Source organism: Myxocyprinus asiaticus, chromosome 2 (genome assembly GCF_019703515.2).
Source record: "Myxocyprinus asiaticus isolate MX2 ecotype Aquarium Trade chromosome 2, UBuf_Myxa_2, whole genome shotgun sequence".
NCBI lineage: Eukaryota > Metazoa > Chordata > Actinopteri > Cypriniformes > Catostomidae > Myxocyprinus > Myxocyprinus asiaticus.
In genome coordinates, this window is record NC_059345.1 from 61,192,554 (window position 1) to 61,216,924 (window position 24,371).

General features: G+C 40.5%; 1 protein-coding gene across 1 annotated transcript in view; it reads right to left on the reverse strand.

The window, feature by feature from the left end:
- Nucleotides 1-23,114: 23,114 nt before the first annotated feature.
- LOC127452761 (solute carrier family 12 member 3-like) overlaps nt 23,115-24,371 on the reverse strand; it is a 91,555-nt gene continuing 90,298 nt past the window's right edge. Inside the window, exon 26 of the mRNA XM_051718458.1 lies at nt 23,115-24,186. Coding sequence (XP_051574418.1) covers nt 24,048-24,186 — 139 coding nt within the window. The 3' untranslated portion in view covers nt 23,115-24,047. The remainder of the gene's footprint in view (nt 24,187-24,371) is intronic.

A 24,371-nucleotide genomic window follows, 5' to 3' on the forward strand; every position in this document is an offset into this window, starting at 1 on the left:
CTATGGATTTTTATACAAGTTTGCGTGTTTTTGGGCAAAGATTTACTATTGGATGTCATGTAATGGACTGTTGCAGTCAAAACAGACAGATGTCATAATTTATTGTTAATAAACATATTTCTTATTTTTTATATAAATAAAATATAATAAAAATATCAACTGAAATGTAAAAATATTAGAAAATCAAATCTATATGTCTAACCCAGTTCTGAGTGGCAATTATCATATTCAAAATCAATCAAATCACTTTATTGTCACTCAACCATATACACAAGTGCAACAGTGGGTGAAAGTCTTGGGTGCAGTTCCAAGCAACATAGACAGTGAGGAGACATATACCAATTTACAATAAACATCAGATTTACACAACACAATTTACATATCTAATATATACAATTACACACAACACAATATACAAATAATAATATACAATGTACAGTATGCAATACACACAATATAGAATACACATACACACAATATAGAATACACATTATACAATAAAAATAGTATATATAAAATATACAGTAGGTTGTATTGTGCTGTATTGACATTCATGTTGTCGGCTGATAGTCAGTTGCCAGTGTGTTCCAAGAAAATGTCCAATAGAGGTCAGCCAAGCTCCATTGTTAAATGATTCCCAAACAGTCAGTGACTTATATGTCACTTTCCACCCCATTTGGTACAAATCGCTCCGAACTGGTGTCGTTAGTTTGTGCTGATTTGTGTCGTTAAAAGAAACACTGGAACTATTTATCTTCCTTAGAAATAGCATAAAACTTTTTGGAAGCAGTGACATCACTCCAAATCGCTCCGAACCTGTGTTGTTCATTTGTGTTTGATTTGTGCTGATTTGTACCGTTAAAATTAATCTTGTATCTATTTCCCTTCATTAGAAATACCAGCTTGTATTCAGCAGCAGTGACATCACTCTCAACCCCATGTGGTCCAAATCGCTCCGAACCGGTGTCGTTCGTTTGTGCTGATTTGTGCTGTTAAAAGAAACATCATAAGATGTTTAACAGTTTTTGGGAGCCGTGAAATTATTCAAAGTTTTTATTGCAAGTGAACAGCCACTGTATTCAGTTCTGAATACGTTTATTAGTTTTAATTCTGCTAGAAGCTGGTGCGACTTGTGTTGACGGTGTTTGTGTAATTGCATAGACCTATATATTAGCTAATATTCAAAATATTTCTTTGAAATTACAGCGCAATGTTTGAAAACATGTTACGTGCCGTTCACATGATTGAATGCATTTGTTTTTGCACTAAAGTTCTTGACTAGAGACGATTAACAGTTTAGGCTCTTTTAAACTTGACATGGCGTCTAAAAACACAAACAAGCCATCAAAGACGTCTATCTAGCGCACGTTTACATTGAAATCATTTATAAAACAGCGCGGACAGACACAAAAACACGCTCAATGTGAACGGCCCCTCAGTGTAAGACTAGAACTCTGTAGAAAAGTTTGATCACACTTGCCTATTTTTTATTATTTGTTACTGCACATTTTAGATTTTAGAGTATAACATTATCAAAACTAAGAAGTAACACAAAAGTATGGAAATTATGCAGTGACCAAAACAAATTAAATCAGAAACATCTTCTATTTGAACTTCTTCAGTGTAGCCTTTCATCTATTCCATCTCTGCACACAGTTCATTTTCTCAGTCAATTTCAGGTGCATCCTGGGATATTTTTTAAACAGTATTGAATGATATGCTGGACACTTGTTGGCTACTTTTCTTAAAAAAATAAAAGGTTTGTATATATATCTATAATTAGGCACAATTTATTTTTGAGTGCAGAAATAATCCCAAGCGTTTGACCATAAGCCTTTAGATCAAAAGGTTATAAGATTATGAGAAACAACTTAGTCAGTGTCCTTTGGACTGGTTGTGTAGCCTATATTTATTTGATAAGTTCTTGATATTAATTTTAATTACTAACTTTTACTATTTTCTATTTGATTTGTATTGTATCTTGCTACGTTTTGCTATTGCTGTAGATGAATCGAGGATAACTGAGTTTCAAGTTTCTATTTCAAGTTTTTAAGCTTAAAGTAACCATTTAAAGTGATTTTAATAAGGACAATTTAGAAATTTTACCAAACAATTTAGTCAAATTAGCTTCAGAAAAAGTAACTTTAGCTGAAAGGTGAGTAGTTTGCATCCCTGTTTAAATATCTGACCAAATCTGATATTTCCTGACAGAGAGATGTGTTTGAGTTTGATGTGGTGAAAAATTCAATCTTTGCCAAATATTTATGCTTCAACAATACCAAACATGGCACAAACCAGAAGCGAGCACAAATGACGAAGACAGGTGAGAGTGATTGACATGGGGTTTAAATACTTGCTAAATACAAAGAAAGGAATATGTTCTGATGTTTGTATCATCTCCATAGTAACAGTGTAGCGTCTCCTCCATGTTGTGCGTTCACTATCAAAAATCCTTCTAAACTTTCACGGGACCTCAGACAGCACACATACATCACAGCTCGTGTTTAATCTTCACCCTGCGTGCTGAGAATGAGACACAAAACCTGCATTTATACAAAGAAGCCCTAACATTCACTTAAAATCCCCATTAGTTGTGTAATAAAATGTGATTAGAATTTGAAGTGCTATTAATAGAGTAGGCTACGAATCTGAATCTGAAACTGAAAATATATGCTGGACACTTGTATGCTAAAAGTAAGTGTTTATAAATGTTTTTACTGATATAAAAATGTCAATTATATACAGTAGATATATGACAATATGACAAAAATGACAATTTTCATATATGTAATATGTTTTTTAAACACTTGTGGAATTTAAATGTGTACATAAATGCTCAAATATATGATCTCTAATTGTATTTGTTCGTATTTGGCCAGTGGCAATTTCTCAGAGCCAGCAAAGCCTTCTCTGCTGGTGTAATATGCCTAATAAATAAATATTTTTTCATCCTTTCATTCCTGTTGACCTTTTTGCATATGTATTTTCAATCGCTTTCCAAACCTAATTCATCTACAAATGAATAGCAAAAAACAAAAAACATTTATCCAATCAGAAGTTATTTCTCGATGCTTACAAGCAAAGTATGACAACTGTTTCACAAATTACATGCAAGAGGCCATGCTCCATAGCCACAGCAGCACGTGAGTTTGAGCTCCGCCACGTCAGGCCTTCATAATTCCACATAATTACATGTTAGTTGTGGCAATGTAACTGATTACGTTGTGACAACCGGAAAAGTGAAATTCCTGTATTCGTTGCCACAATGTAACTTTGGAACGGTGCCAGTCCATCATGACGACGTTGTGGTAAGGTCGATAGTGTCATGGGGGGGACAAAGGACCCAAAAGCAGAGATGACGGTTCAGTGGTTTTATTAACAAAGTTCTCAATGTCAATGGCGCCGGCTGCAGAAGGCTGAAATCCAGCGAGCCACAATGGGCTAGTGAAGGCTGTGTTCGTATGATAAGTGTGTGCTTTGTGGAATTCAGGAACAATCCGAAGAGAGTCCGTTGAAGCTGGTGTGTTGCGAAGCAAAGCCCAGTTGATATAGTCCCCGAAACGCAGACAGAGACCGAGGAATCCTCCTCCACATGAACTGGGCACAGAACTGGCGGGTACTACGGCAAACAGGAAGGCAACCGCACAAGGAATAAATAGGGAGTGCAATCAGTGTGAAGCAGATGGTAATGGGCGAGTAAATCATTGCTGTGATCAGCATCTCCCCGAGATTAAATGTGACTTTCCTGTTCCTGCACCTCCAGTAACAAATACATGGAAAGGCTCTGGCTTTTTACCTCTAACTTTCTCTAAGCACCAATGTCTTACCTGATAGAAAACATCTTTTTGTTTGTAGTTCAGAGACCTAAGTAGATTGAGAGCATCTGATCTACACAAGACATTCATACTAGATTCAAATCAATTGCTTTCATTTTTAATGGATAGATCAGGAATTATATCAACATGCTCGTCAAGTTCTTTTGATGAATCTCTAATTTCTTGTTGACATTCCAAGCGCTCTGACTCCTGCTCAGGACACATCTCACACGTTTGCCAGTTTGCACTGGCTACATTTTGCGAGGGTCCTATGTTTCATCTTTAAATACGGGACGATCCCGTATTTTACGGGATGGGTGGCAACCCCAGGTACAACATACCGTGTAAAACCACCTTATACACTACCAATACATCATTTTTAATTCTATGACCCTTCTTGATTTAAACATGGGCTTTATCTGTCTGCATATGACATATTTAATTTGTAGTTACAAGTGCAATAAATGTTAACGTTACATCAAGGTTCACCTTGACTATGTAGTTGGGTCATTTTGAGAAGAGATTTTGTAATTTTAGCTATAGTTGATGTATCTTAATAAATTGTGTAATGTTAGCATTATAACAACTGTACTGGCCGGCTCTTTCTGGTTGGATTTCTTTTTGTATTAATTTGGTTTTCTGCCTTAAAGGGATAGTTCACCCAAAAATGAAAATTCTCTGATAATTTACTCACCCTCATGCCATCTGAGATGTGTATGACTTTCTTTCTTTTGCAAAACACTTTGAAGATTTGTAGAAAAAGTTCCAGGCTCAGCAGGTCCTTAGAATGGGAGAGGATGATGATTAGATATTTGTAGGTCCAAAAAGCACAGATAGTCGGCATAAAAGTAATCCATTGTTGGGCCTCATGTGTTCAGATAGAAGACAAAGGCAGGCCTAACAGTCATAAAAACATAATTCAAGTCCCCACCTTCTAAGTCGTAAATTTTACTGATAAAAATCACGCCAAAATCAAACAAAGGGAGTCCAAAACAGACTACAGATCCATGAAGCCTTGCCCTCTAAAGGATCGAGCTCTCAACTCCTATTGGATGAGGCACACCTCAGAACGTCCCTCAAACATGACATCATCAGGACTTCAAATAATTCTGAAATGCTTCCAGAGTGGCTTCCAGCGACTTAGTTCACCGAATACGGACGTAGCTTTTTGCTGCTCTCCGGTGCAACCTCGTGGCTTAAGGAAGTAATGTCCAACTTGAAACTGTAGTCATACAATCTCCATCTCGCTGGACGAGTTGAGATTACTCTGTGTTCAACCGAACACTCTAACGGATCCGAAGGAGACCGCCGAGCAATTCGCATCTTCATCCGTTGGCCTACAGAAGTGAAGAGATTAAAGATTTCTCTTCCATCTTCAATCAAGTCGACATTTCCGCCAGCCCGCTGAGAATCAACAGCCGTACCGCCCGCCAACAGCGCGAGGAAACGGCCTCCCGTCATCACACGAGCCTCAAGGAACCGGGTCAAAGTAAAAGGACGGAGGAAAACACATTCTGCCTGTGTCCTCATGCGATTCAAGTAAGAGGTTACGTCTGGGCAGAGATAGAATATTATAGCGTGTTATTCTTGTGTTTCAAGATTTTTGCTTGTACAGTTTACGGACCACCATGTCCGCTAATTATTAATACTCAGGGTATTAATTATCACAAATTTGTTTTGCTGTATTGTGGTCCAACCAAATTGGATTGTTGTGCATTTTCGCCATCGCGGGTGAGACAGCAACTGAGTTCATCCATTAGAGTCAAATAACGCAGGACTTTTACGAGCCCCGCTCGTAAAACTGCGTCTCTGAGTGATGAACACGGCTGCTTTATCTCCAGCTATCGCGAAATCAGCTTTCGGGCTGTCACTTAATAATCTCTCTCTCTCTCTCTCACTAACCACACTGATACACACACACACACTGATACACACACACCTTATGTGTTATATGATTATTTTTATTTCCATATCTAATCCTATCACTGTTTAGTTTGTAGTTGTAAGTCGGAAGTTTATTGACTGCATTGTATTAATTATTAATTGATATTACTGCATAAATAAACTTTTTTGTTTATATTACAAAGAGAAGTGTTTTGGTTTGTTTTGCATACGCCTGTGTCATGCTGACGGGATGTCAGTGCTCGGATTCAAACCTTCATTCATTGATTTTTTCCCGAAAATCGATATTCTTCGGATGCCGATTTTCCTAAGAAAACAATCTAATATTGAGACTGTTTTAATATTTGGTTATTAGTCCCTGATTTAAGGGTGGTGCCCCGTCAGTGTTAATCCTTATTAATATTATATTGATTTTTGATAATTGATAATTATCTTTGATTGAATTTGAATGATCAATAAGCTAGTGTTAATTGTAATTAATGTTTCATCGATGTTAACAATTAACGACTATCTTTGATAATTGTTGATTTAAAGGATTAAAAAAAAGCTAACATTGATTCTCATCAATGTTCTATTGATTTTAATAATTATTGCGAATAACCAAACTTGCTTTTTCTGCTTCGGCAGAAAAACTAGAGAGTATATTTTCTGAAAGAGCATTTTTCCCCTCTAAAAGAGTATATATTTCTCTAAAAGAGCGCACACGGAACGTCTTTTTAAAGACGCGTCTTTTTAAAGATGCTTTTCCAATTGTGTGTTATTCCTGGTTGTGCTCATTATCTCTCGCCTTCTGACGGTCACAATCACTGTCTTTCATGTCTGGGCACTGCTCATGCGGAGACAGCGTCGTGGATGGTCATGTTCTCATTGCGAGAATATGTCCATGGCAACGTTGCGGTCGCGGCTCGCCTTCGTAAGAAAGCAAGCCACATCAGAGGCTCCCGCCTCGGTCCTTTTACCTACGGGTATGAGGCCAGCACGGCTAGCACTGGGGGTGATTTGGAGACCCCAATGGGACCGTCTCCGCTGGGTATCCCCCCGCGGACCTCCCATTCCCCAGCACGCTCGTCTGCCCCGATCGGGCTTCCGGGTGAGTCCGCCGGCTCGTCTCACGGCGAGTTCGACCTCTCATTCGGAGTCCGCGAAAGTGATGAGCTCTCGAGCGCAGCATCGGAGAGCAGGCTCGTCCAGTCGGAAGCCTCAGCTGGGCTCCTCCCTTCGGGGTCGATTGCCCAGTCACAGGCTGACGCGGAGATGACGACATGCTTTCCTGGGCAACTGCGAGCGTCGGCTAGAGTGGAACTCACTGCTCTTCCCTGAATCCTCGCAGCTCAGTGATTGGTTCCTGGGCTCGCAGCGCCGATCAAAGCCACGCCCCGCCCCCGTTCCTTTCTTCCCGGAAGTGCATGAAGAGCTGACAAGGAGGCACTTTTTACTGCCCGGTCCCGATCTTTGCAGCTTCCCCGCCCTCACTACCCTCGATGGTCGGGCGGCCAAGGGCTATTTGGCAATCCCCCGGTGTATAAAGGCGCTCGCGGTGCACCTATGCCCGCAGAGCGCCGCCACCTGGCGCGGGTGCCCAAAGCCCCTGTCCAAGGCCTGTAGGTTTACGTTGTGTCTGACGGCCAAGGCCTACGGTGCCGCTGGACAAGCCGCCTCCGCTCTGCACGCCATGGCTCTCCTGCAAGTCCGCCAAGGCGCTAAAGGAACTGCACGAGGGTAGTTCCGCCCCGGGATTGATGCAGGAACTGCGCTCGGCGACCAACCGCGCTCTCCGAGCGACAGAGGTCACGGCGCGGTCTCTCGGCCGGACGATGGCCACACTAGTGGTCCAGGAGCGCCACCTTTGGCTCAACCTGGTCGAGATGGATGAGGCCGACAAGACACAATTCCTTGCTGCCCCCATTTCCCAGGCGGGCCTATTCGGCGACACCGTCGAGGACTTTGCTCAGCAGTTTTCGATGGTAGAGCAGTAGATGGATGCTAGCCGGCATATCCTGCCCCGGCGCAGCTCAAGATCCCACACCCTGTCTACTCATCGCCAAGGGCATCCCTCTACGGTGACTGCACCGGCTCCACCGCAGCCCGCCCCTTCGGCCCGGCCCCGGTGTGGAGCCCACCGCAGGAAGCAGACGCCACCCGTCTCGCGGCCGCCCAGAACCCGTGAAAGGCTTCAAAGCGCCCTTGAGATGGGCGACCCAGGGACAACGAAACCCACTGCTCTGGAGCTGGTAAGCAGATCTCCATCTTTTTGTTACCTTTTGCATTTAATTGCGTTGCATGCCCAAGTGGCTGAAGTACTCAAGAGCTCAGCAAGAGTGGTTTCCTTGTTCCCTGGGTCACGTATCCGGTCATCACGACCACCGTCCACCACTCTATTTGGCAGGTTTGGCGCTCCAGCGGCGGTCTCCCGCCCCTGAGTGCCCAGCTGTGGCACAAATCCGCCCCGATGTGACAGTCTCCACGGGTCACGAGGTCAGGCCTCTTCCTCCCCCATCCCAGGCTGTTCCAGGGGTGGTCACAAGGGGCCAGGTAAGTGCTTCGATGTCCTTAGACTCAGCATGGCCACGACGTGGTGTGGCACCTCGAGCTCCGCCCCGCCGCGAGGCCCCACCTGCCGGTACGCCCAATGACGTTGTCCCTTTGGTCCCCCTTGCACAGAACTTGGACGCATGGCTTGCGCTTTCCAATCCATTGCGAGGGCTGGTCCGGACCGTCCAACTCGGCTGCGCAATTCACTTTGCCGGGCATCCGCCCAGGTTCAGCGGTGTCCACTTCACCTTGGTGAAAGATGAAAACGCTGCTACCTTGCGCGCGGAGATTGCTACCCTCCTACGGAAGGGCACGATAGAAACTGTCCCTCCAGCCGAGATGAAGAAGGGGTTTTTCAGCCCCTACTTCATCGTACCGAAAAAAGGTGGTGGGTTGAGGCCAATCTTGGACCTGTGAGTTCTGAACTAGGCTTTACACAGACTCCCGTTCAAGATGCTAATGCAAAAACGCATTCTGGTGAGCGTCCGGCGTCAAGATTGGTTCACGGCGGTAGACCTGATGGATGCGTACTTCCATGCCTCGATCCTTCGTGCCATGCCCCGTTAAGGGAGGTGGGCATTCGCGTTCTCAACTATCTCGACGACTGGCTAATCCTAGCTCACTCTCGAGACGTGTTGTGCGCACACAGGGACCTGGTGCTCTCACACCTCAGCCGACTAGGGCTTCGGGTCAACTGGGAAAAGAGCAAGCTCCTCCCGGTTCAGAGCATCTCTTTTCTCGGTTTGGAGTTGGACTCAGTCTCCTTGACGGCGCGCCTTACGAACGAGCATGCCCAGTCGGTGCTGGCCTGTTTGACGGGACACGCTGCGTGGCCATTATGTTGGTCTGTCACCGTCTTTTCAGCCCTTGGACCGACCTCTCATTCCTTCGGGCAGGTGTTCCTCTAGAACTGGTCCCCAGGCACGTCGTGGTCACGACAGACGCCTCCAAAATGGGCTGGGGCGCTGTTTGCAACGGGCATGCAGCCGCCGGCCTCTGGACGGGTCCGCGACTGCATTGGCATGTCAACTGCCTCAAGTTGTTGGCAATTCTGCTCGCCCTGCGGAGGTTTCAGCCGTTGATCCAGGGCAAGCACTGTTAGTTCAGACAGACAACACGACAACGGTAGCATATGTCAACCGCCAAGGTGGTTTGCGCTCTCGTTGTATATCACAACTCGCCCGCTGTCTCCTCCTCTGGAGTCAGCAGCACCTTCAGGTGGTCCAGCTGATTTGGAGTCGATTCGACAGGCACAGGTGCACCTGTTCGCCTCCCAAGAATCCTCCCCACTGCCCGCTCTGGTACACCTTGACCGAGGCCCCCCTTGGCATAGACGCGCTGGCACACAGCTGGCCCCCTGGCATGCGCAAATTTGCGTTTCCCCCAGTGAACCTGCTTGCACAGACCCTGTACAAGGTCAGGGAGGACGAGGAGCAGGCCATCCTGGTAGCACCCTACTGGCCCGCCCAGATGTGGTGCTCAGACCTCACGCTTCTCGCGACAGCTCCCCCCTGGAGAATTCCCCTGAGGAAGGACCTTCTTTCTCAGGGAAGGGGCACTATCTGGCACCCGCACCCAGACCTCTGGAATCTCCATGTCTGGCCCCTGGATGGGACGAGGAAGACCTAAGCTGTCTCCCACCTGCGGTGGTAGACACGATCACTCAGGCTAGGGCCCCCTCTATGAGGCGCCTGTATGCCTTTAAATGGCGTCTGTTCGCTAAGTGGTGTTCTTCCCGTCGGGAAGACCCCCAGAGATGTGCAGTCGGATCAGTGCTTTCCTTCCTGCAAGAGAGGTTGGAAGGGAGGCTGTCCCCTTCCACCTTGAAGGTGTATGTTGCTGCCATAGCAGCACACCATGACGCAGTCGACGGTAAGTCCTTAGGGAAGCATGACCTGATCATCAGGTTCCTAAGAGGTGCCAGGAGGCTGAATCCCTCCAGACCACACCTCGTTCCCTCATCGGAGCTCTGTAGTTCTTCAGGGTCTACAGAGAGCCCCCTTTGAGCCTTTGCAGTCAGCCGAGCTTAAGGCACTCTCCTTGAAGACTGCCCTCCTGACTGCGCTCACTTCCATCAAGAGGGTAGGTGACCTGCAAGCGTTCCCTGTCAGCGAAATGTGCCTGGAGTTCGGTCCAGGTTACTCTCACGTGATCCTGAGACCCTGACCAGGCTATCTGCCCAAGGTTCCCACCACCCCTTTAGGGACCAGGTGGTGAACCTGCAAGCGCTGCCCCAGGAGGAGGCAGACCCAGCCCTGTCGTCGCTGTGTCCGGTGCGCGCTTTACGCATCTATTTGGATTGCACGCAGAGCCTTAGAATCTCTGAGCAGCTCTTTGTCTGCTTTGGTGCACAGCAGAAAGGAAGCACTGTCTCCAAGCCGAGGATCGCCCACTGGCTCATTGACGCCATAACCATGGCATATGTCGCCTAGGACATGCCGCCCCCGGTAGGGCTACCAGCCCATTCTACCAGGGGTGTAACGGCTCCCTGGACCCTGGCCAGGGGTGCCTCTCTAACAAACATTTGCAGAGCAGCGGGCTGGGCAACACCCAACACCTGTGCAAGGTTCTACAACCTCTGGGTGGAACCGGTTTCGTCCCAGGTAGTGGCACGCAACACAAGTGGATAAGCCCGGGATAGCTGGCCGGGTGTATCGCTTGCACATAGCGCCTTCCACCTCCCTTGGAGCTGAAGATGTGTGCCATTAATTCCCAGTAGTGTTCACAAACTTTGTTCCCTGGTTGACTTCCTCCGAGCCCTGTGGCAGTCGAGTATTCGGAGAGACTCGCTGCTGGCCCAGTACATGCGCTAACTAAGAGCCCTGTTCTGGGTTAGGTGCTCCGCATATGGCGGTTCCCTGTAAGGCTAACCCCATGTGATCTATATCTTCCGCTAGTTCGTTTCCCTGCTGGCAAACTGCGTCTTCCTTGGGCAGAGCCCCTCCGCCCCAGTCTCCATGTTTGTAGTAACTCCTCCCCCATTGGGCAGGATCTACCTTGAAGGCTCTCCACATGGTTGGAAAGACCATGTGACGTATTCTTCCACTTAAATACCCGCCCCTCTCTTGGGGCGAGGTGTGGTCTCCGCGGTGTCCTCCCCTTGGGAGGGACACCCCCCGACTAGACCTGGCGGCCCAGTCGGATAATCCCCCTTCTTTTTTAGGGAGTGGAAAAAGAGAAGGGGAAAAGAGGCCATGACTGGGTTAAGCCTGTCTCTTACTTTGGGTAGTCGACTTGTCCCCAAAAAGGGCCGTTCGACACTCATAACTATGTTGGGGGAGGTTACGTGTCAACCTGGTGTGCTGGCTATGAGGCACACAGCAAGTCTGCCCACCACACACCGCCAGTTCACGTAACACAGTTCAGCCTTGTGGCGTTTCGTATAGGGACCCCTAGTGTCACTACATCGACACCAACGTCGAGTGAGTGACAGATAGGGAACGTCATGGTTACTGGTGTAACCTCCATTCCCTGATGGAGGGAACGAGACGTTGTGTCCCTCCTGCCACAACGCTGAACTACCCGCTGAAATGGCCGGACCTTATATCGGCTCCTCAGCATAAAACCTGAATGAGTGGTTGCATACCAGCTCCTTTTATACCTGTATGTCCGGGGGAGTGGCATGCAAATACCACTCGCCAATTTTCATTGGCCTTTTATCAAAGACCAGAGGTGTCTCGGGCTCCCAAGAGTGACCCCTAGTGTCACTACATCGACACCAACGTCTCGTTCCCTCCATCAGGGAACGGAGGTTACACCAGTAACCATGACGTTTATTGTGCTCTGACAAATCTGAGGTTGTCAAGAGTTTCATTAACTAAGATACTATCTTATATACAATTTCTATTTTAAATATCCATGTTAACGTTTAAAACCTTTCGAGCTAGATAAATGAGAACATGCTTCTGTATCTCTCTCACTCCACAAGCAGGCAGCACGCAGTGTGTGAAGTGAGGGAGGGGTGAAGTTTCTGAACAACAAGAGCGTTTTCCTTTTACAACAAGAGAGCGCAGTTACCTGCAAAGAACAAGCACAGACTGTTGTATAGGGCTCAATTAGGCTGGGATAACAACGTGAACATAGGAAGATAAAATTAAGCAATATCGTGAATATCCCAATGATTTTAAAGCGCTTTTTATATGGCCATTTGATTTCCTAAAGAACGCATCAGTAGACTAATTTCACACAGGGCTTCAGGGCTGCACAATTAATCAAAATAACATCAAAATCCTGATATGGTCACATGTGATTGTTAAACCACAAAAGGCTGCGAGAAAATGACATTTAATAGCCTACATATATATATATATATGTAGGCTATTAAATGTAACGAGGTTCTTACGATGGGCGTGGAGGACGCAGGAACCAGCTGAGCAGTCAACGTACATTTTTAATGACACAAATGAACTTAAAAAAAACATAAAGAGTGCAGTGCAGCAAAACACATAGACACGCACACCCACAGCTCGTGCGTCACTCTCTCTCTCATTGGTGTCTCCAGCTCCTCCTTATCCTCCTCCTGGCTGATTAGGACGATTCAGAGCCGGGCATGTGTCCTCACGGCCCGGCCACGCCCTCCTCCTCGTCACAATATATATATATATATATATATATATATATATATATATATATATATATATATATATATATATATACTGTAAATATATATAATGTATAAAAACTGTAAATGGAATAGAGTTGGCCTTTCATTTAGTTTTGACACACTTCCGGTTTAAGCCCTGCTTACATCCAGTTATATTCAAATACAGATACAGATAATTTTACCATAGCAGTAGACACACACATATATAGATAATGGCTGCTTTGCACACCCCTAGTATTCACATTAACTAAACTGTGTTTTTTTAATGAGACTGAGTTTCATCTTATGTGTACAAATTATTTTCAAACTATGATCATTTTATGTTCTTTTTCGTAAGGCCTCTAGTTTGGGAAAATTGAAGCCTAATATACTTGTGATGGGTTTCAAAATGAACTGGCAGGAAAGCTGTCATAGAGGAATACATCAATACCATTTAGTAAATGAAAATTACCTCCCAATTTATACAAGTATTGGAGGCAGAAATGGAGCCATGTAAATTCAGCTGAAATAAATTCAGCTGATCTGTTATTTTGTGATATCAGTGATTCTTTCGACTCAAATCATGGAGACTGTGTTCTCCGTATGATGGACGGACTGGACATTACAGATGAGTTACAGAGCGAGGGTATGTCCTTTTGCGTAGATGCCTCCTTTTTTTTTTTTTTCTTTTTTTTTTTTCAGTACCAGTGTGGGAATCTACTTTAAAACTGCTTTCCAAGCTAAGCTACTCATAACTGAAATTAATTAAACTAGTCAAGCTACTCTTTTGAAAAAACTAACAAAAAAACCCCACAAACAATGAGGTCTTAAATCAGACCTAAATGAATACGACTTAGCTTTTTGTGGCACTACACCTCTACTCTTTGAAATAAGTAGTTTGTTACTGGAAAAGCTACACTATTTTGAAAGCAGCTGAGTAACTGTCACATTACCGAAAATGTAGTTAAGTTAGTAGCATCATTACTTTTACTTAATTTCTCCCGAACACTGATGTGTATATATGAATAATTAAAGTGACGCTTTCCTGTATATTTGACAATAAACCCAGCATTTGAGGCAGATGAGGCCGTTGAATCTGATCAGCAAAATTCTGATGGAGATTCAGGTGAGTAAGTAAGGGATAATATACATTATCCTGCTTATTACATGGCTACTAGCCAAATAAATAAATACATGGACATAAAATATAGATTTTCATTGAAATTATGTAATTATGTGAGACGAAAGAAATGGCTGAACAGCTAAAATCCACCTCCGGTTTGCGTCAGAGTTCTGTTGGTTTATTTTGTAATTAATGAACGACTGACTGCTCATTATACATCTTATTAGAATACTTGCCAAATAAATGAATAAATGTACATGAAACACTGATTTGAGTTTAAATTATTTTATTAGCTTACTTGTAGAGATTGCACAGATATTAGAGAAACAGGAAAGATGGCTCGCAATATCCAGATGAGCGGTCTAATGTTTGGAAGTGCGGTTGTTACAGAGAAATATCAGACCTCTAGATTGCACCATTGACCAGTCAGAATCAAGTATTCCAGAGAGCCATGTAATAAACTAAAAAAAATCAGTGCTCACCTCCTACATTTTATCTTTCTTCTACTACCTTTTCAATTTCCATATAATCTCACTCCACTGTTCTCTTTTCTCTGCCCTCTTAGATATTGACAACACAAAGAATACTGAGAATGATCAGATCAAAACAATGTTCCAGAACAAACAGGGGAAGAAGACCATCGATGTGTACTGGATATCTGATGACGGAGGTTAGATACCGACTGTAATCATTATGAGAACTTGCACAAGCTTTTATCTTCATAATTTGAGTTTGATAATTCTTTAATCAATGCTAAAAAATTGAGTATTGCAGTTGAAGTCTCTCTTTCTTTCTCTCTCAGGTCTGACTCTTTTAGTGTCGTATCTGTTGAGCAGAAGAAAATGCTGGAGACGCAGTAAAGTCAGAGTGTTCATCATTGGGGAACTGCAAACCATGGAGGAAGATCGCAAAGAGTGAGTTAATTATTAGAAGCATCAGAATCCAAAGAAACATTTGAGTCATCACCAAAAGGAAAGAAAAATCACAAATAAGACTCCAGTAATCTCACATGTGTCTCCTCCAGAGTTTCAGAAAAGATCTCAAGTATCTCAAAATGAACTCAAACATTTCTCTTCAAATTTTCACATGACCAACTGAAGAAGGTCGCCTGGTCTGATGAGTCCCATTTTCATTTACATCCCGTGAACGGCTGTGTATGTGTGTGCTGTTTACCTGGGGATGTGATGGCACCAGGATGCACTGTGGGAAGAGGACAAGCCGTTGGAAGGAAGTGTGATTCTCTAGGCAATCTTCTGCTGGGAAACCCTGGATCCGGCCATTCATGTGGACGTCTATTTGACATGTGCCACCTGCCTAAACATCATTCCAGACCAGGTACACCCCTTCATGGCAATGGTATTCCCTAATGGCACTGGCCTCTTTCAGCAGGATAATGCGCCCTGCCACATTTCACACATTTTGGGAATGGTTTGAGGAACATGATGAAGAGTTCAAGGTGTTACCCTGGCCTCCAAATTCCCCAGATCTAAATCTGACTGAGCAACTGTGGGATGTGCTGGACCAACAAATCTGATCCATGGCGGCTCCACCTCACAATTTACAGGACTGAACGATCTGCTGCTAATGTCTTGGTGCCAGATACCACAGGACACCTTCAGAGTTGACTTGTAGAGTCCATGCCTCAGCGGGTCGGCGCTGTTTTGGAGGCACGCGGAGGACAACAGCATATCAGGCATAGTGGTCATAATGTTTTGGCCCATCAGTTTCATTCGGTCAATACTTTAACCACGTTTACATGCACTTAAGAAAACTGCTTATTCCGGGTTTTTGCAGAAACATAATGAAAACAATTATCTGAAACATAATGTAAACAAAAATGCAGCTATTTAAGGCATTAAAGGCTGTTAAGAGAAATCGCTTAAACACACATGGCTTCGGTAGCAAAACACGGCTTATGTGTCCATGTTAATGCATAAGTGAAGTACTTGTATGTTTTTGAAGAATGCGCATGTTCGTATGTGCTCAAGTGTGTCGGGGGAACCGCGAAGTCTGATGTAAAGGGAAACCCCACTATTGCAGCACAGTGTATCTGTACGTAGCTTTCATGTCTTCAGCAGCTTTCGCGCATTAAAGAGCTATCTGGTATATGTGTAAATTTAGCTATTATAATTTGAAATCTGCAGAAGTTATTACTCTACCCATTGCGTAACATCATTAACGGTATGTGGTGGGTGGAGTCGTGACTAGCTAGTTAATTTCTCCAACGATGCATCGTACCATGGTGGTTAAGCAGTGAGTTACGTAGTTGTAATGGAAACGCACCCCTGAGCAATGATTGACTTATTTGAAACATAAATGAGAGCACTATTAAGTCTTCCAAGCTATGAGCAATAACATTTTCCTCTTGGCAGAGTAGGCTCGGTAGTAGCATGTGATCATTAGAATCATCAGATTCATCAAGATCATTAGAGGATCACCAGAATGATTTATAAATGTAAAATCATCAGAATCAACAAGGTTCAACTCAGAATTTTCAAAATCACCATAGTCATTATAATCATAAAATAATAAAATGTTCAGAATCATCAGAATCTTTAATCATAAAATCATCTGAATCATTAAAATCATCAGAAATATTTGAATCTTCAGAGACATCAGGATCATTAGAATCATCAGAATAATCAGAATTATTAGAAAAATCAGAATAAAAGAATAATCAGAATCATTAGAATCATCGGACAGAATCATTAGGATCATCAGAACTATTGGAATCTGGCGACTATTTCACAAAAGTTTTACTACAATTCAAAGCTTAAATTTGAATAAAATAAAGAGTTTTTCAAATTGTACTGTAGCAAGTCTGGTTGTATATTTCATATTACATACATAAAAGATGTTTAATTCATCTTACTATAAAAACTTTTGTTATTTTGCTTAGAATGATGACTTTACTCCAACGTTTTCGATTGGACGTTCATGATGTTATTGTTATGATGGACAGTGAACGTCCACCACTTGCCAAAAAGTAAGTCACCACAAATTTGTTTACATTTGTTGTAAAATGTAATTAATGCAAAAAAGTACAAGTACTTTTAACAGTTACAGTTACAAACTCACCTCTTTTAGCATGAGGCGCTTTATGGACACTATCGCCCCATTTAGACTGAATGAGGGACAGTTGGATGAGAGAACAGCGCATCAACAGAGGACTGAGTGTCCATGGAAAGTTACGGACAAAGAGATGGATGCACTGAGAATCAAGATGTTTCTATGTGTCGAGTCTGTGAAGACATCGATAGGTTTATCTCACAAAGAAATGTACAGATCATATTTCACACAAAAATCTAAGAAAAAATAAGACATTATATTTTGCCTAAATGAAAATGAAATATTTATGACAGTTAAAGCCCATTTTGCCCAGAATTCTCATTAATGCATTATTATTGTATTTTTTATTGTATTTTTATTTTTATCTTATTTTTTTAATAAGCATATACTGAGTACAACAATACTATGATGTATACTGAAAATTGTACTTTGCAAATGCATTTTAAAATGTAAATAATATATTCTTTTTTATTTTATATTTTACTACATTTTTTTATCTAATAAAATAATGTCACAATACAAAAAAATATCAGTGGTATTAAAATACTATTAATTAATTAAATAAAACTTTTTTCTTTTGATTTTTGGGTGAAATATGACCTGGATATGTTCTTGACAGTTTTAGTGAAATTCACCAATATATTGGTGCAATAATAAATTGAACTTGGCAGCACAAACTTTTTCTTTCTGTTCAGTTTTTTATACCTCTCATCTGCTCTTCTATTCTTGTTCTTCTGCGTTAGTCGTAGAGGAAAGTTCGACCGAATGAGATCATTAGAAGGAATTCTAAACACGCAGCGGTGGTTCTTGTTTGAGTATTGACTGTAATACCGTAATTATTACCAGGTTATTTATTGAGAGGCTGCTATTCAATATGTAATTCATAAACAAAGCAAAATCTGATTATATTGGAGCATCATAAATCATTTATGTTTGAAAAGAATCATAATTTAAGGGTAAACTTATCTGTTAATTATTAATGAATGTGTGTGTGTTAGTTCTCTCGCTGTACCTCAGGCCGACTGTCCCAGTTCGCTCTATATGGCCTGGCTGGACACATTAAGCTGCAGTCTACACTGTCCTGAACATCATGACTTCTACTGCCAGTAAAACAGTCACAGACACAATCACACACATTTTTATTCACTTGCACTCATTCATTAACAAGTGTATGCAGAGTCACTTACTTCTGTGCAATTCATGCTCTTATTCAGTGATTTTTGTTATGAAACAGTGTAACAGCTCAAAATTATCACTGATAAAAGTGATATATATTTTTAGTTTTACTGATTTACTCAATCAGTATTTTTGTTTTGTTTTCCAGTAAAATATCTAAACATTTTTATAATAAAAGTATGGTGGCCCCAAAAGTATTTGGGCACTTACAGTTGCTATATAAAGTCTACACATCCCTGTTAAAATGGCAGGTTTTTTCACCTTTAATGTGGTAATGCAATTAACTTTTTAGGGGAAAAAATTGAAGACTTACAATAATCTGATTGCATAAGTGTGGACATCCCTCAACTAATACTTGGTTGAAGCACGTTTTGCTTTTTAAACAGCAGCCAGTCTGTTTTAATAAGAGTCTATCAACTTAGCATATCTTGATTTGTAATTTTTTCCCCACTCTTCCTTGCAAAAAAGCTCTATATTGATTAAATTGCGAAGGGGATCTCCTGTGCAAAGCCCTCTTCTAGTCATTCCACAAGTTTTTGATTGGATTTGGTTCTGGGTTCTGACTGGGCCATTCCAAAACCTGTACCTTCTTCTTATGAAGTCATTCCTTTGTTGACTTAGATTTGTGTTTGGGATCATTATCGTGCTAGAAATAAAATTTCTCTATATCTTCAGCTTTCTAATAGAGGCCTGCAGGTTTTGTGCCAAAATGGACTGGTATTCGGCACTATCCATGATTCCTTCTATCTTGACTAGCCTCCCTGATAAGTTTGATGTTTGATGGGCACCCTGTTCTTTGGAATGCCATTGTGGTGCCCCATTTTCTCCACTTGTTGATGATGGCCTTCACGGTTTTCCATGCCACATTTAATGTTTTGGAAATTCTTTTAGACCCCTCTCCTGATTGGTACCTCTTCACAATGAGATCCCTCTCATCCTTTGTAAGCTCTTTGTGGACCATGGCTTCAGTAGTAAGATGCAACTAGGAAGATGCCAAGAAAATCCTAACAGCTGATCTTTATTCAAGGTTAAACAGCATCACTTATTTGATGACCGGAGGAGTATAATTACTTTTGAGGAAGAGTTTGAATGTTATTTTAAGTTTTTAATGTTCTTTTGTTGTTGTTGTTGTTGTTTGATTGTTATTTCTTAAAAGTTTCTATTTGTTTGTTCCTTGAATTTTGTTGGTTTTAATATCACATTAAAGATAGAAAAAGATCTGACATTATTTATCTTGGATTCCTCTTTTACATCTCAAAAACCTGCAATTTTAACATAGGGTGTGTAGACTTTTTATAGCCACTGTATGTCACCCTTAAAATGTCTGAGTGTCATTGCATTAGATAAGAAAATATCAGTAACACTTTACATTAAAGTTCTAGTTGATAAAATTAGTTAATGCATTAGGTATCATGAAATAACAAAGAACAATGTTTTTCAAAGCATTTATTAATCTTGGTTCATGTAAATGTAACACAATTCTGTTGTTCATTATAAGTCGTGCATAATGCATTTACAAATGTTACTATATACAACTTTTAGTGTAAACATTTATTTGTATATGAAGAAATTAATGGTAACACTTTTGTAAAAAAGAAGAAGAATATCTTTATGGATAATTTTCATATCCGTTCCGGAGCGGAACTTCAATAAATTGCCCTTGAAGGTCTTTGCCTGGTTCTGTCTTTTCTGAGCGCTTTAGTAAATCAGTTATTGTTAATTCACACATTTAATTCCGTTATTCATTTTATCTGACTCCAATTTTATATTAATCTGACTCCAATTTTAAGTTAACCTCTAATTTATATTTAAGCTCTAACTAATTTCTGATCATTCTTTTAATTTAACATTTTTAGGTTATTGATTACTCTAAATCCTCTTCTATTCATTGTCCTTTTGATCTTTGGAGACTTACACCGGCCGTTATTAAATTACGTAAACCTCCCGAAAATGGATAGCCAGTTCCGTTCTTAGTCAGCGGTTGTAGGGTTAACTAATATCGTCTGGTTTGGCTTTTCTCATAACCAGACGATATTGCCGCTTAGTCACGTACATACAACTTGCTAAGACGGGCGGTGAGCAGTGACAGAGTCTTTAAATGGCTTTCTCCTACCCGGTTGTCCTGAGTGGTTTCTCCTATATTAAAGCTCCAGTATGGTCCACCCTGGTCTATTGAAATTCAAATCCTACCCGGCTGTCCTAGGTGGTTGTCCTACCTGGTTGTCCTAGGTGGTTGTCCTACCTGGTTGTCCTGAGTGGTTTAAATTCAAACTGAGAGTCTTTAAATGGCTTCCTCCTATATTAAAGCTCCAGTAATGATTTCAGAGGAATTCAGAATAAATCAAATAATAACAATTTATTTGTCAGGTAGGATATAAAACATTGTTGCAGAAATTCAAATCAAAGCCAATTTCACATGATCAGAATAAACAAGCATTACTAAAAATAAAAGACAAGTCAAAGAAACATACCTGACAAAACTACATGCAGCGGTACAGCATGGGAGATCTGTATACAGATTCCCAGAACTTCATGCCAACTTTCCTTAAATATCCAGACAGAATAAACATTGTGTACCAAATGGTATTATCCTTTGAACAATGAGGATTTGGGGGTGAATGGGTTCTTGACTTCCTGGGGTTTAACCTTGTTAACATACAGGAGATAATTTCAATTGTAGGTCAAGGAGGGGGAGCCACCTCCAGAATTATACAGTATTTGGCAAAGACCTTATAACTTTGTTACCATTAGTTTTATCAACATGGGAAAGAGACCACTATACCAGTCGCACAGAGACCTCTTAAATGATATCAAACACATACAGTTGCATTCTTTGTTTTCATGGTATTTGTTATATTTTTTACATATAAATCTTATGTCTTTGTGTTGGTCCAGAGCTGTTGAAGGAGAGAAGGGGGGGCAGCAAGGTGATTTGCAATTTATCACACTGTGGTGATATTCAGGTGTAGATTTCAGCTTTTGTGAGAGAGTTCTATGACGTTGATTCTCACAGAGTTCTTTGACTTTTACCAGAAATGGCGCCTTTTGGTTGTAGACATTCTGGTGCCAGCCTTACACTTTCTATGAAGCCTGTATTTATAATGCATTTTAAAATCATTATAATGCATTTATAATATCTCATAATTCATCTTATAATGTTATAACTTATAATTGTAACTTCAGTTATAATACATTATAATACTTAGCCTAGTCATAGTTATACCTAAAATAGTATTATGCATTATAACACAATAAACATCAAATTTTATCCTCAAAAGTTGTAATGTAATTTACAGTATATATTAGGTATTGTAAAAGTGCTGTCTATAAAAGCAGCATAGTGTAAATAGTCATAAGGATTGACATGATCATATACCATTATAATGGGTCTTGACCTGCTTTAAGTAAAGTTTGTATAATGGGATATATAGTAAAATGCAGAGAATACAAAAGTAACAAACATTCTTGATGTAAATTATGAGACAGAAAGAAAAACACTTGTAAAGCTACAAGGTACTTAAAACAAATGTAATCTCATGGATGTTAATATGTGACTTTGTCACTTTACTTAAAGCATTCTTAATATATGTAATAAAAATACATATAATACATTATAACTTCTACAGATATAATTTGATGTTGGTCATGTTATAATGTATAACTGTGAAAACGTAAGTATTATAATGTATTATAATTGTGGTTACAATTATTTATGAGAAGTTACAACATATTATATGAGACTTTATGAATGCATTATAATGCGTTTATAATGCCTTTACAAAGCATTATAAATATAGGCTTCATAGAAAGTGTCACCAAATTAATATTAAACAAGATTAATAAATGCTGTAAAAGTATTGTTCATGTTACCTATTGTGTTAACCTGCATTGACAAATACAACTTTTATTGTAAAGTTTTACTAAAATATCAAATGAAGTGTGCTTGAGCTTTTCCTAGAACTTCACCATTTTGCCATGACTTTTCAGTAACTGGTGTCAATGTGATTTTTAGTGGGTGTGTTGTCTGACGTCAATTCCCCTCCAGTTCACACAGGTTGTTGGGCTATCTATCAGAGTAACCAGGTGTAGTTAAGCACTTTAAGAATTGACACTGTAATGTAGGACTGAATAATCAGGAGGCTGTGAGGCTTTAAGTGCAACTTTACGAGAAACCAAGAAACAAAGCCCAACAACATTATACCCATACAGGACACCAAACAATGTGTGACAAAGACTGAGAGAGCTTGATGGCTATAAATACAAGACAAATGAGTTAACAAGAATAACTAACAAGGCACAACTGGGAAAAGTCAAGAGACACAATCAGTGGCATAACTGCCGGCAGTGTAGGCGGGGCAGATGCAGAATGTGTCCAAATATTTGTTGTCCTTATTTTGATCAGAATATCTATGATCATTTAAATCTATCTATTAAATTAAATCTATTAAATCTATCATTTAAAACCACACCAGTTTCTTATGTGGGTCAGTTGTTTTGCTTGAAAAGTTATATATCTTTAAATAACACTTGCTTGGTTATTTTGTTTCCAACTGCGGTGACATTTAGACATTTTTTTATCTGATTGTCTGTGTGAGTTATGCGTCTAAATATCTTTTAACGTTAATATCTTTTGTAAATTTACATGAGAAGCAAACTGGTATAAAATATTAAGACCTTTCTTCTGAGAATTTATCTTTAAAAGTGTATTTCTTTTTATTTCTAATTTTCTAATTGCCATTTTTTTGCATTGAACTCATGCGCCTCACATTCTTGTACTGTAAAGAATTGAAGTTGCTTGAAAAAAGTGTAATTATTAAGCTAATTTTAATTATTGTTTTGTCATATTTATTTTTTAATTATTGTTTTTGACCATTTAAAGGCATAAATGAGGGCTGTCATTACCAAAATCACACATGCACACAAATACACAAACACTCCATGCCTTTTTGTGTTTATTTCAGATGTAACAAATTTTATACATGTTATGATCCTTAATTCTTTACTTTCATATGATTGAACAGCTTAATGCATTTTGTATTTTATAATTTAATGTTTGTCCTTAATGTAACCATCAATCACAATTGAGATACATTTTATATTTCACCTTGAAAAGTTGATCATGATCATACTTGTAATTCATAAACACATTTATACACAACAAATTTGTAATTTTTTTAAATTAATTTCATCTTTTGACACTAACATGTAATTATTATTATTTTACAAAGTATGACCACATAAAAGTAATTTTTAAAAATGCGTTTCCTTTTTAAAGAACATAGCATGAAACTTCAACAGCTATATTCTACAGTAAATTTAAGGCCCTGGAGATAAAGTGCATCCCTCCACCACATCTACACCTTTACTTCTAATATACAGTATTTCATATATTATTAATTATTAATTATATTATATCAGCATAACAATTTGAAAAGTTGAAATTAAAAAAGTACATAAATTCCAGATTTCTTAGTATTCAGTATGTCCCCATGACAAGTTTGTGCAAAACTATAATCTTAAATATTTCTTCTTTATTTTTAAAAATGCTTTGTTTATTCCTAAATTAAAATTAGATTTTAAATCTTTGAATCCCAGATTATGAATGTAGACTCAACTTTCTGGACCCTACTGTATATCCCACTGAATGTGTAAGAGGATTATACTGTTCATATTACACAGTTCAAGAGTGAAACTCATGAAACATTGCTAATTAAGTTTTCTAGTATGTCTAATTTAAAACTATCTGTAGTCAACACAGTCTGAGAGCAGCTTCAGTGCAGTGTGTGTGTGTGTGTGTGTGTGTGTGTGTGTGTGTGTGTGTGTGTGTGTGTGTGTGTGTGTGAATGTTTTACTGGCAGTAGAATGTCATCACATTTTCTTGGTTTCCTCGTATAAGCAGGACAGGGCAGTGGATGCCGTTGCTCAGTGCATCCAGCCAGGCCATGTAGAGTGAACTGGGACAGTTAATGTCAGGAACTGGCAGAGAACTGAGACAGTAAACATACATAATGATGAATAGATATACTACACACATAAATTACACATATTTAAGATTTTGATCATCACTCTTCCCTGCTGAAAAGATTAGCATGTCCAGCATTTCAAGGCTGGTTCACAGGACTGGATTGGCCACCGAGAGAACCAAGAATATTCCTGGTGGCCTAGCATATCT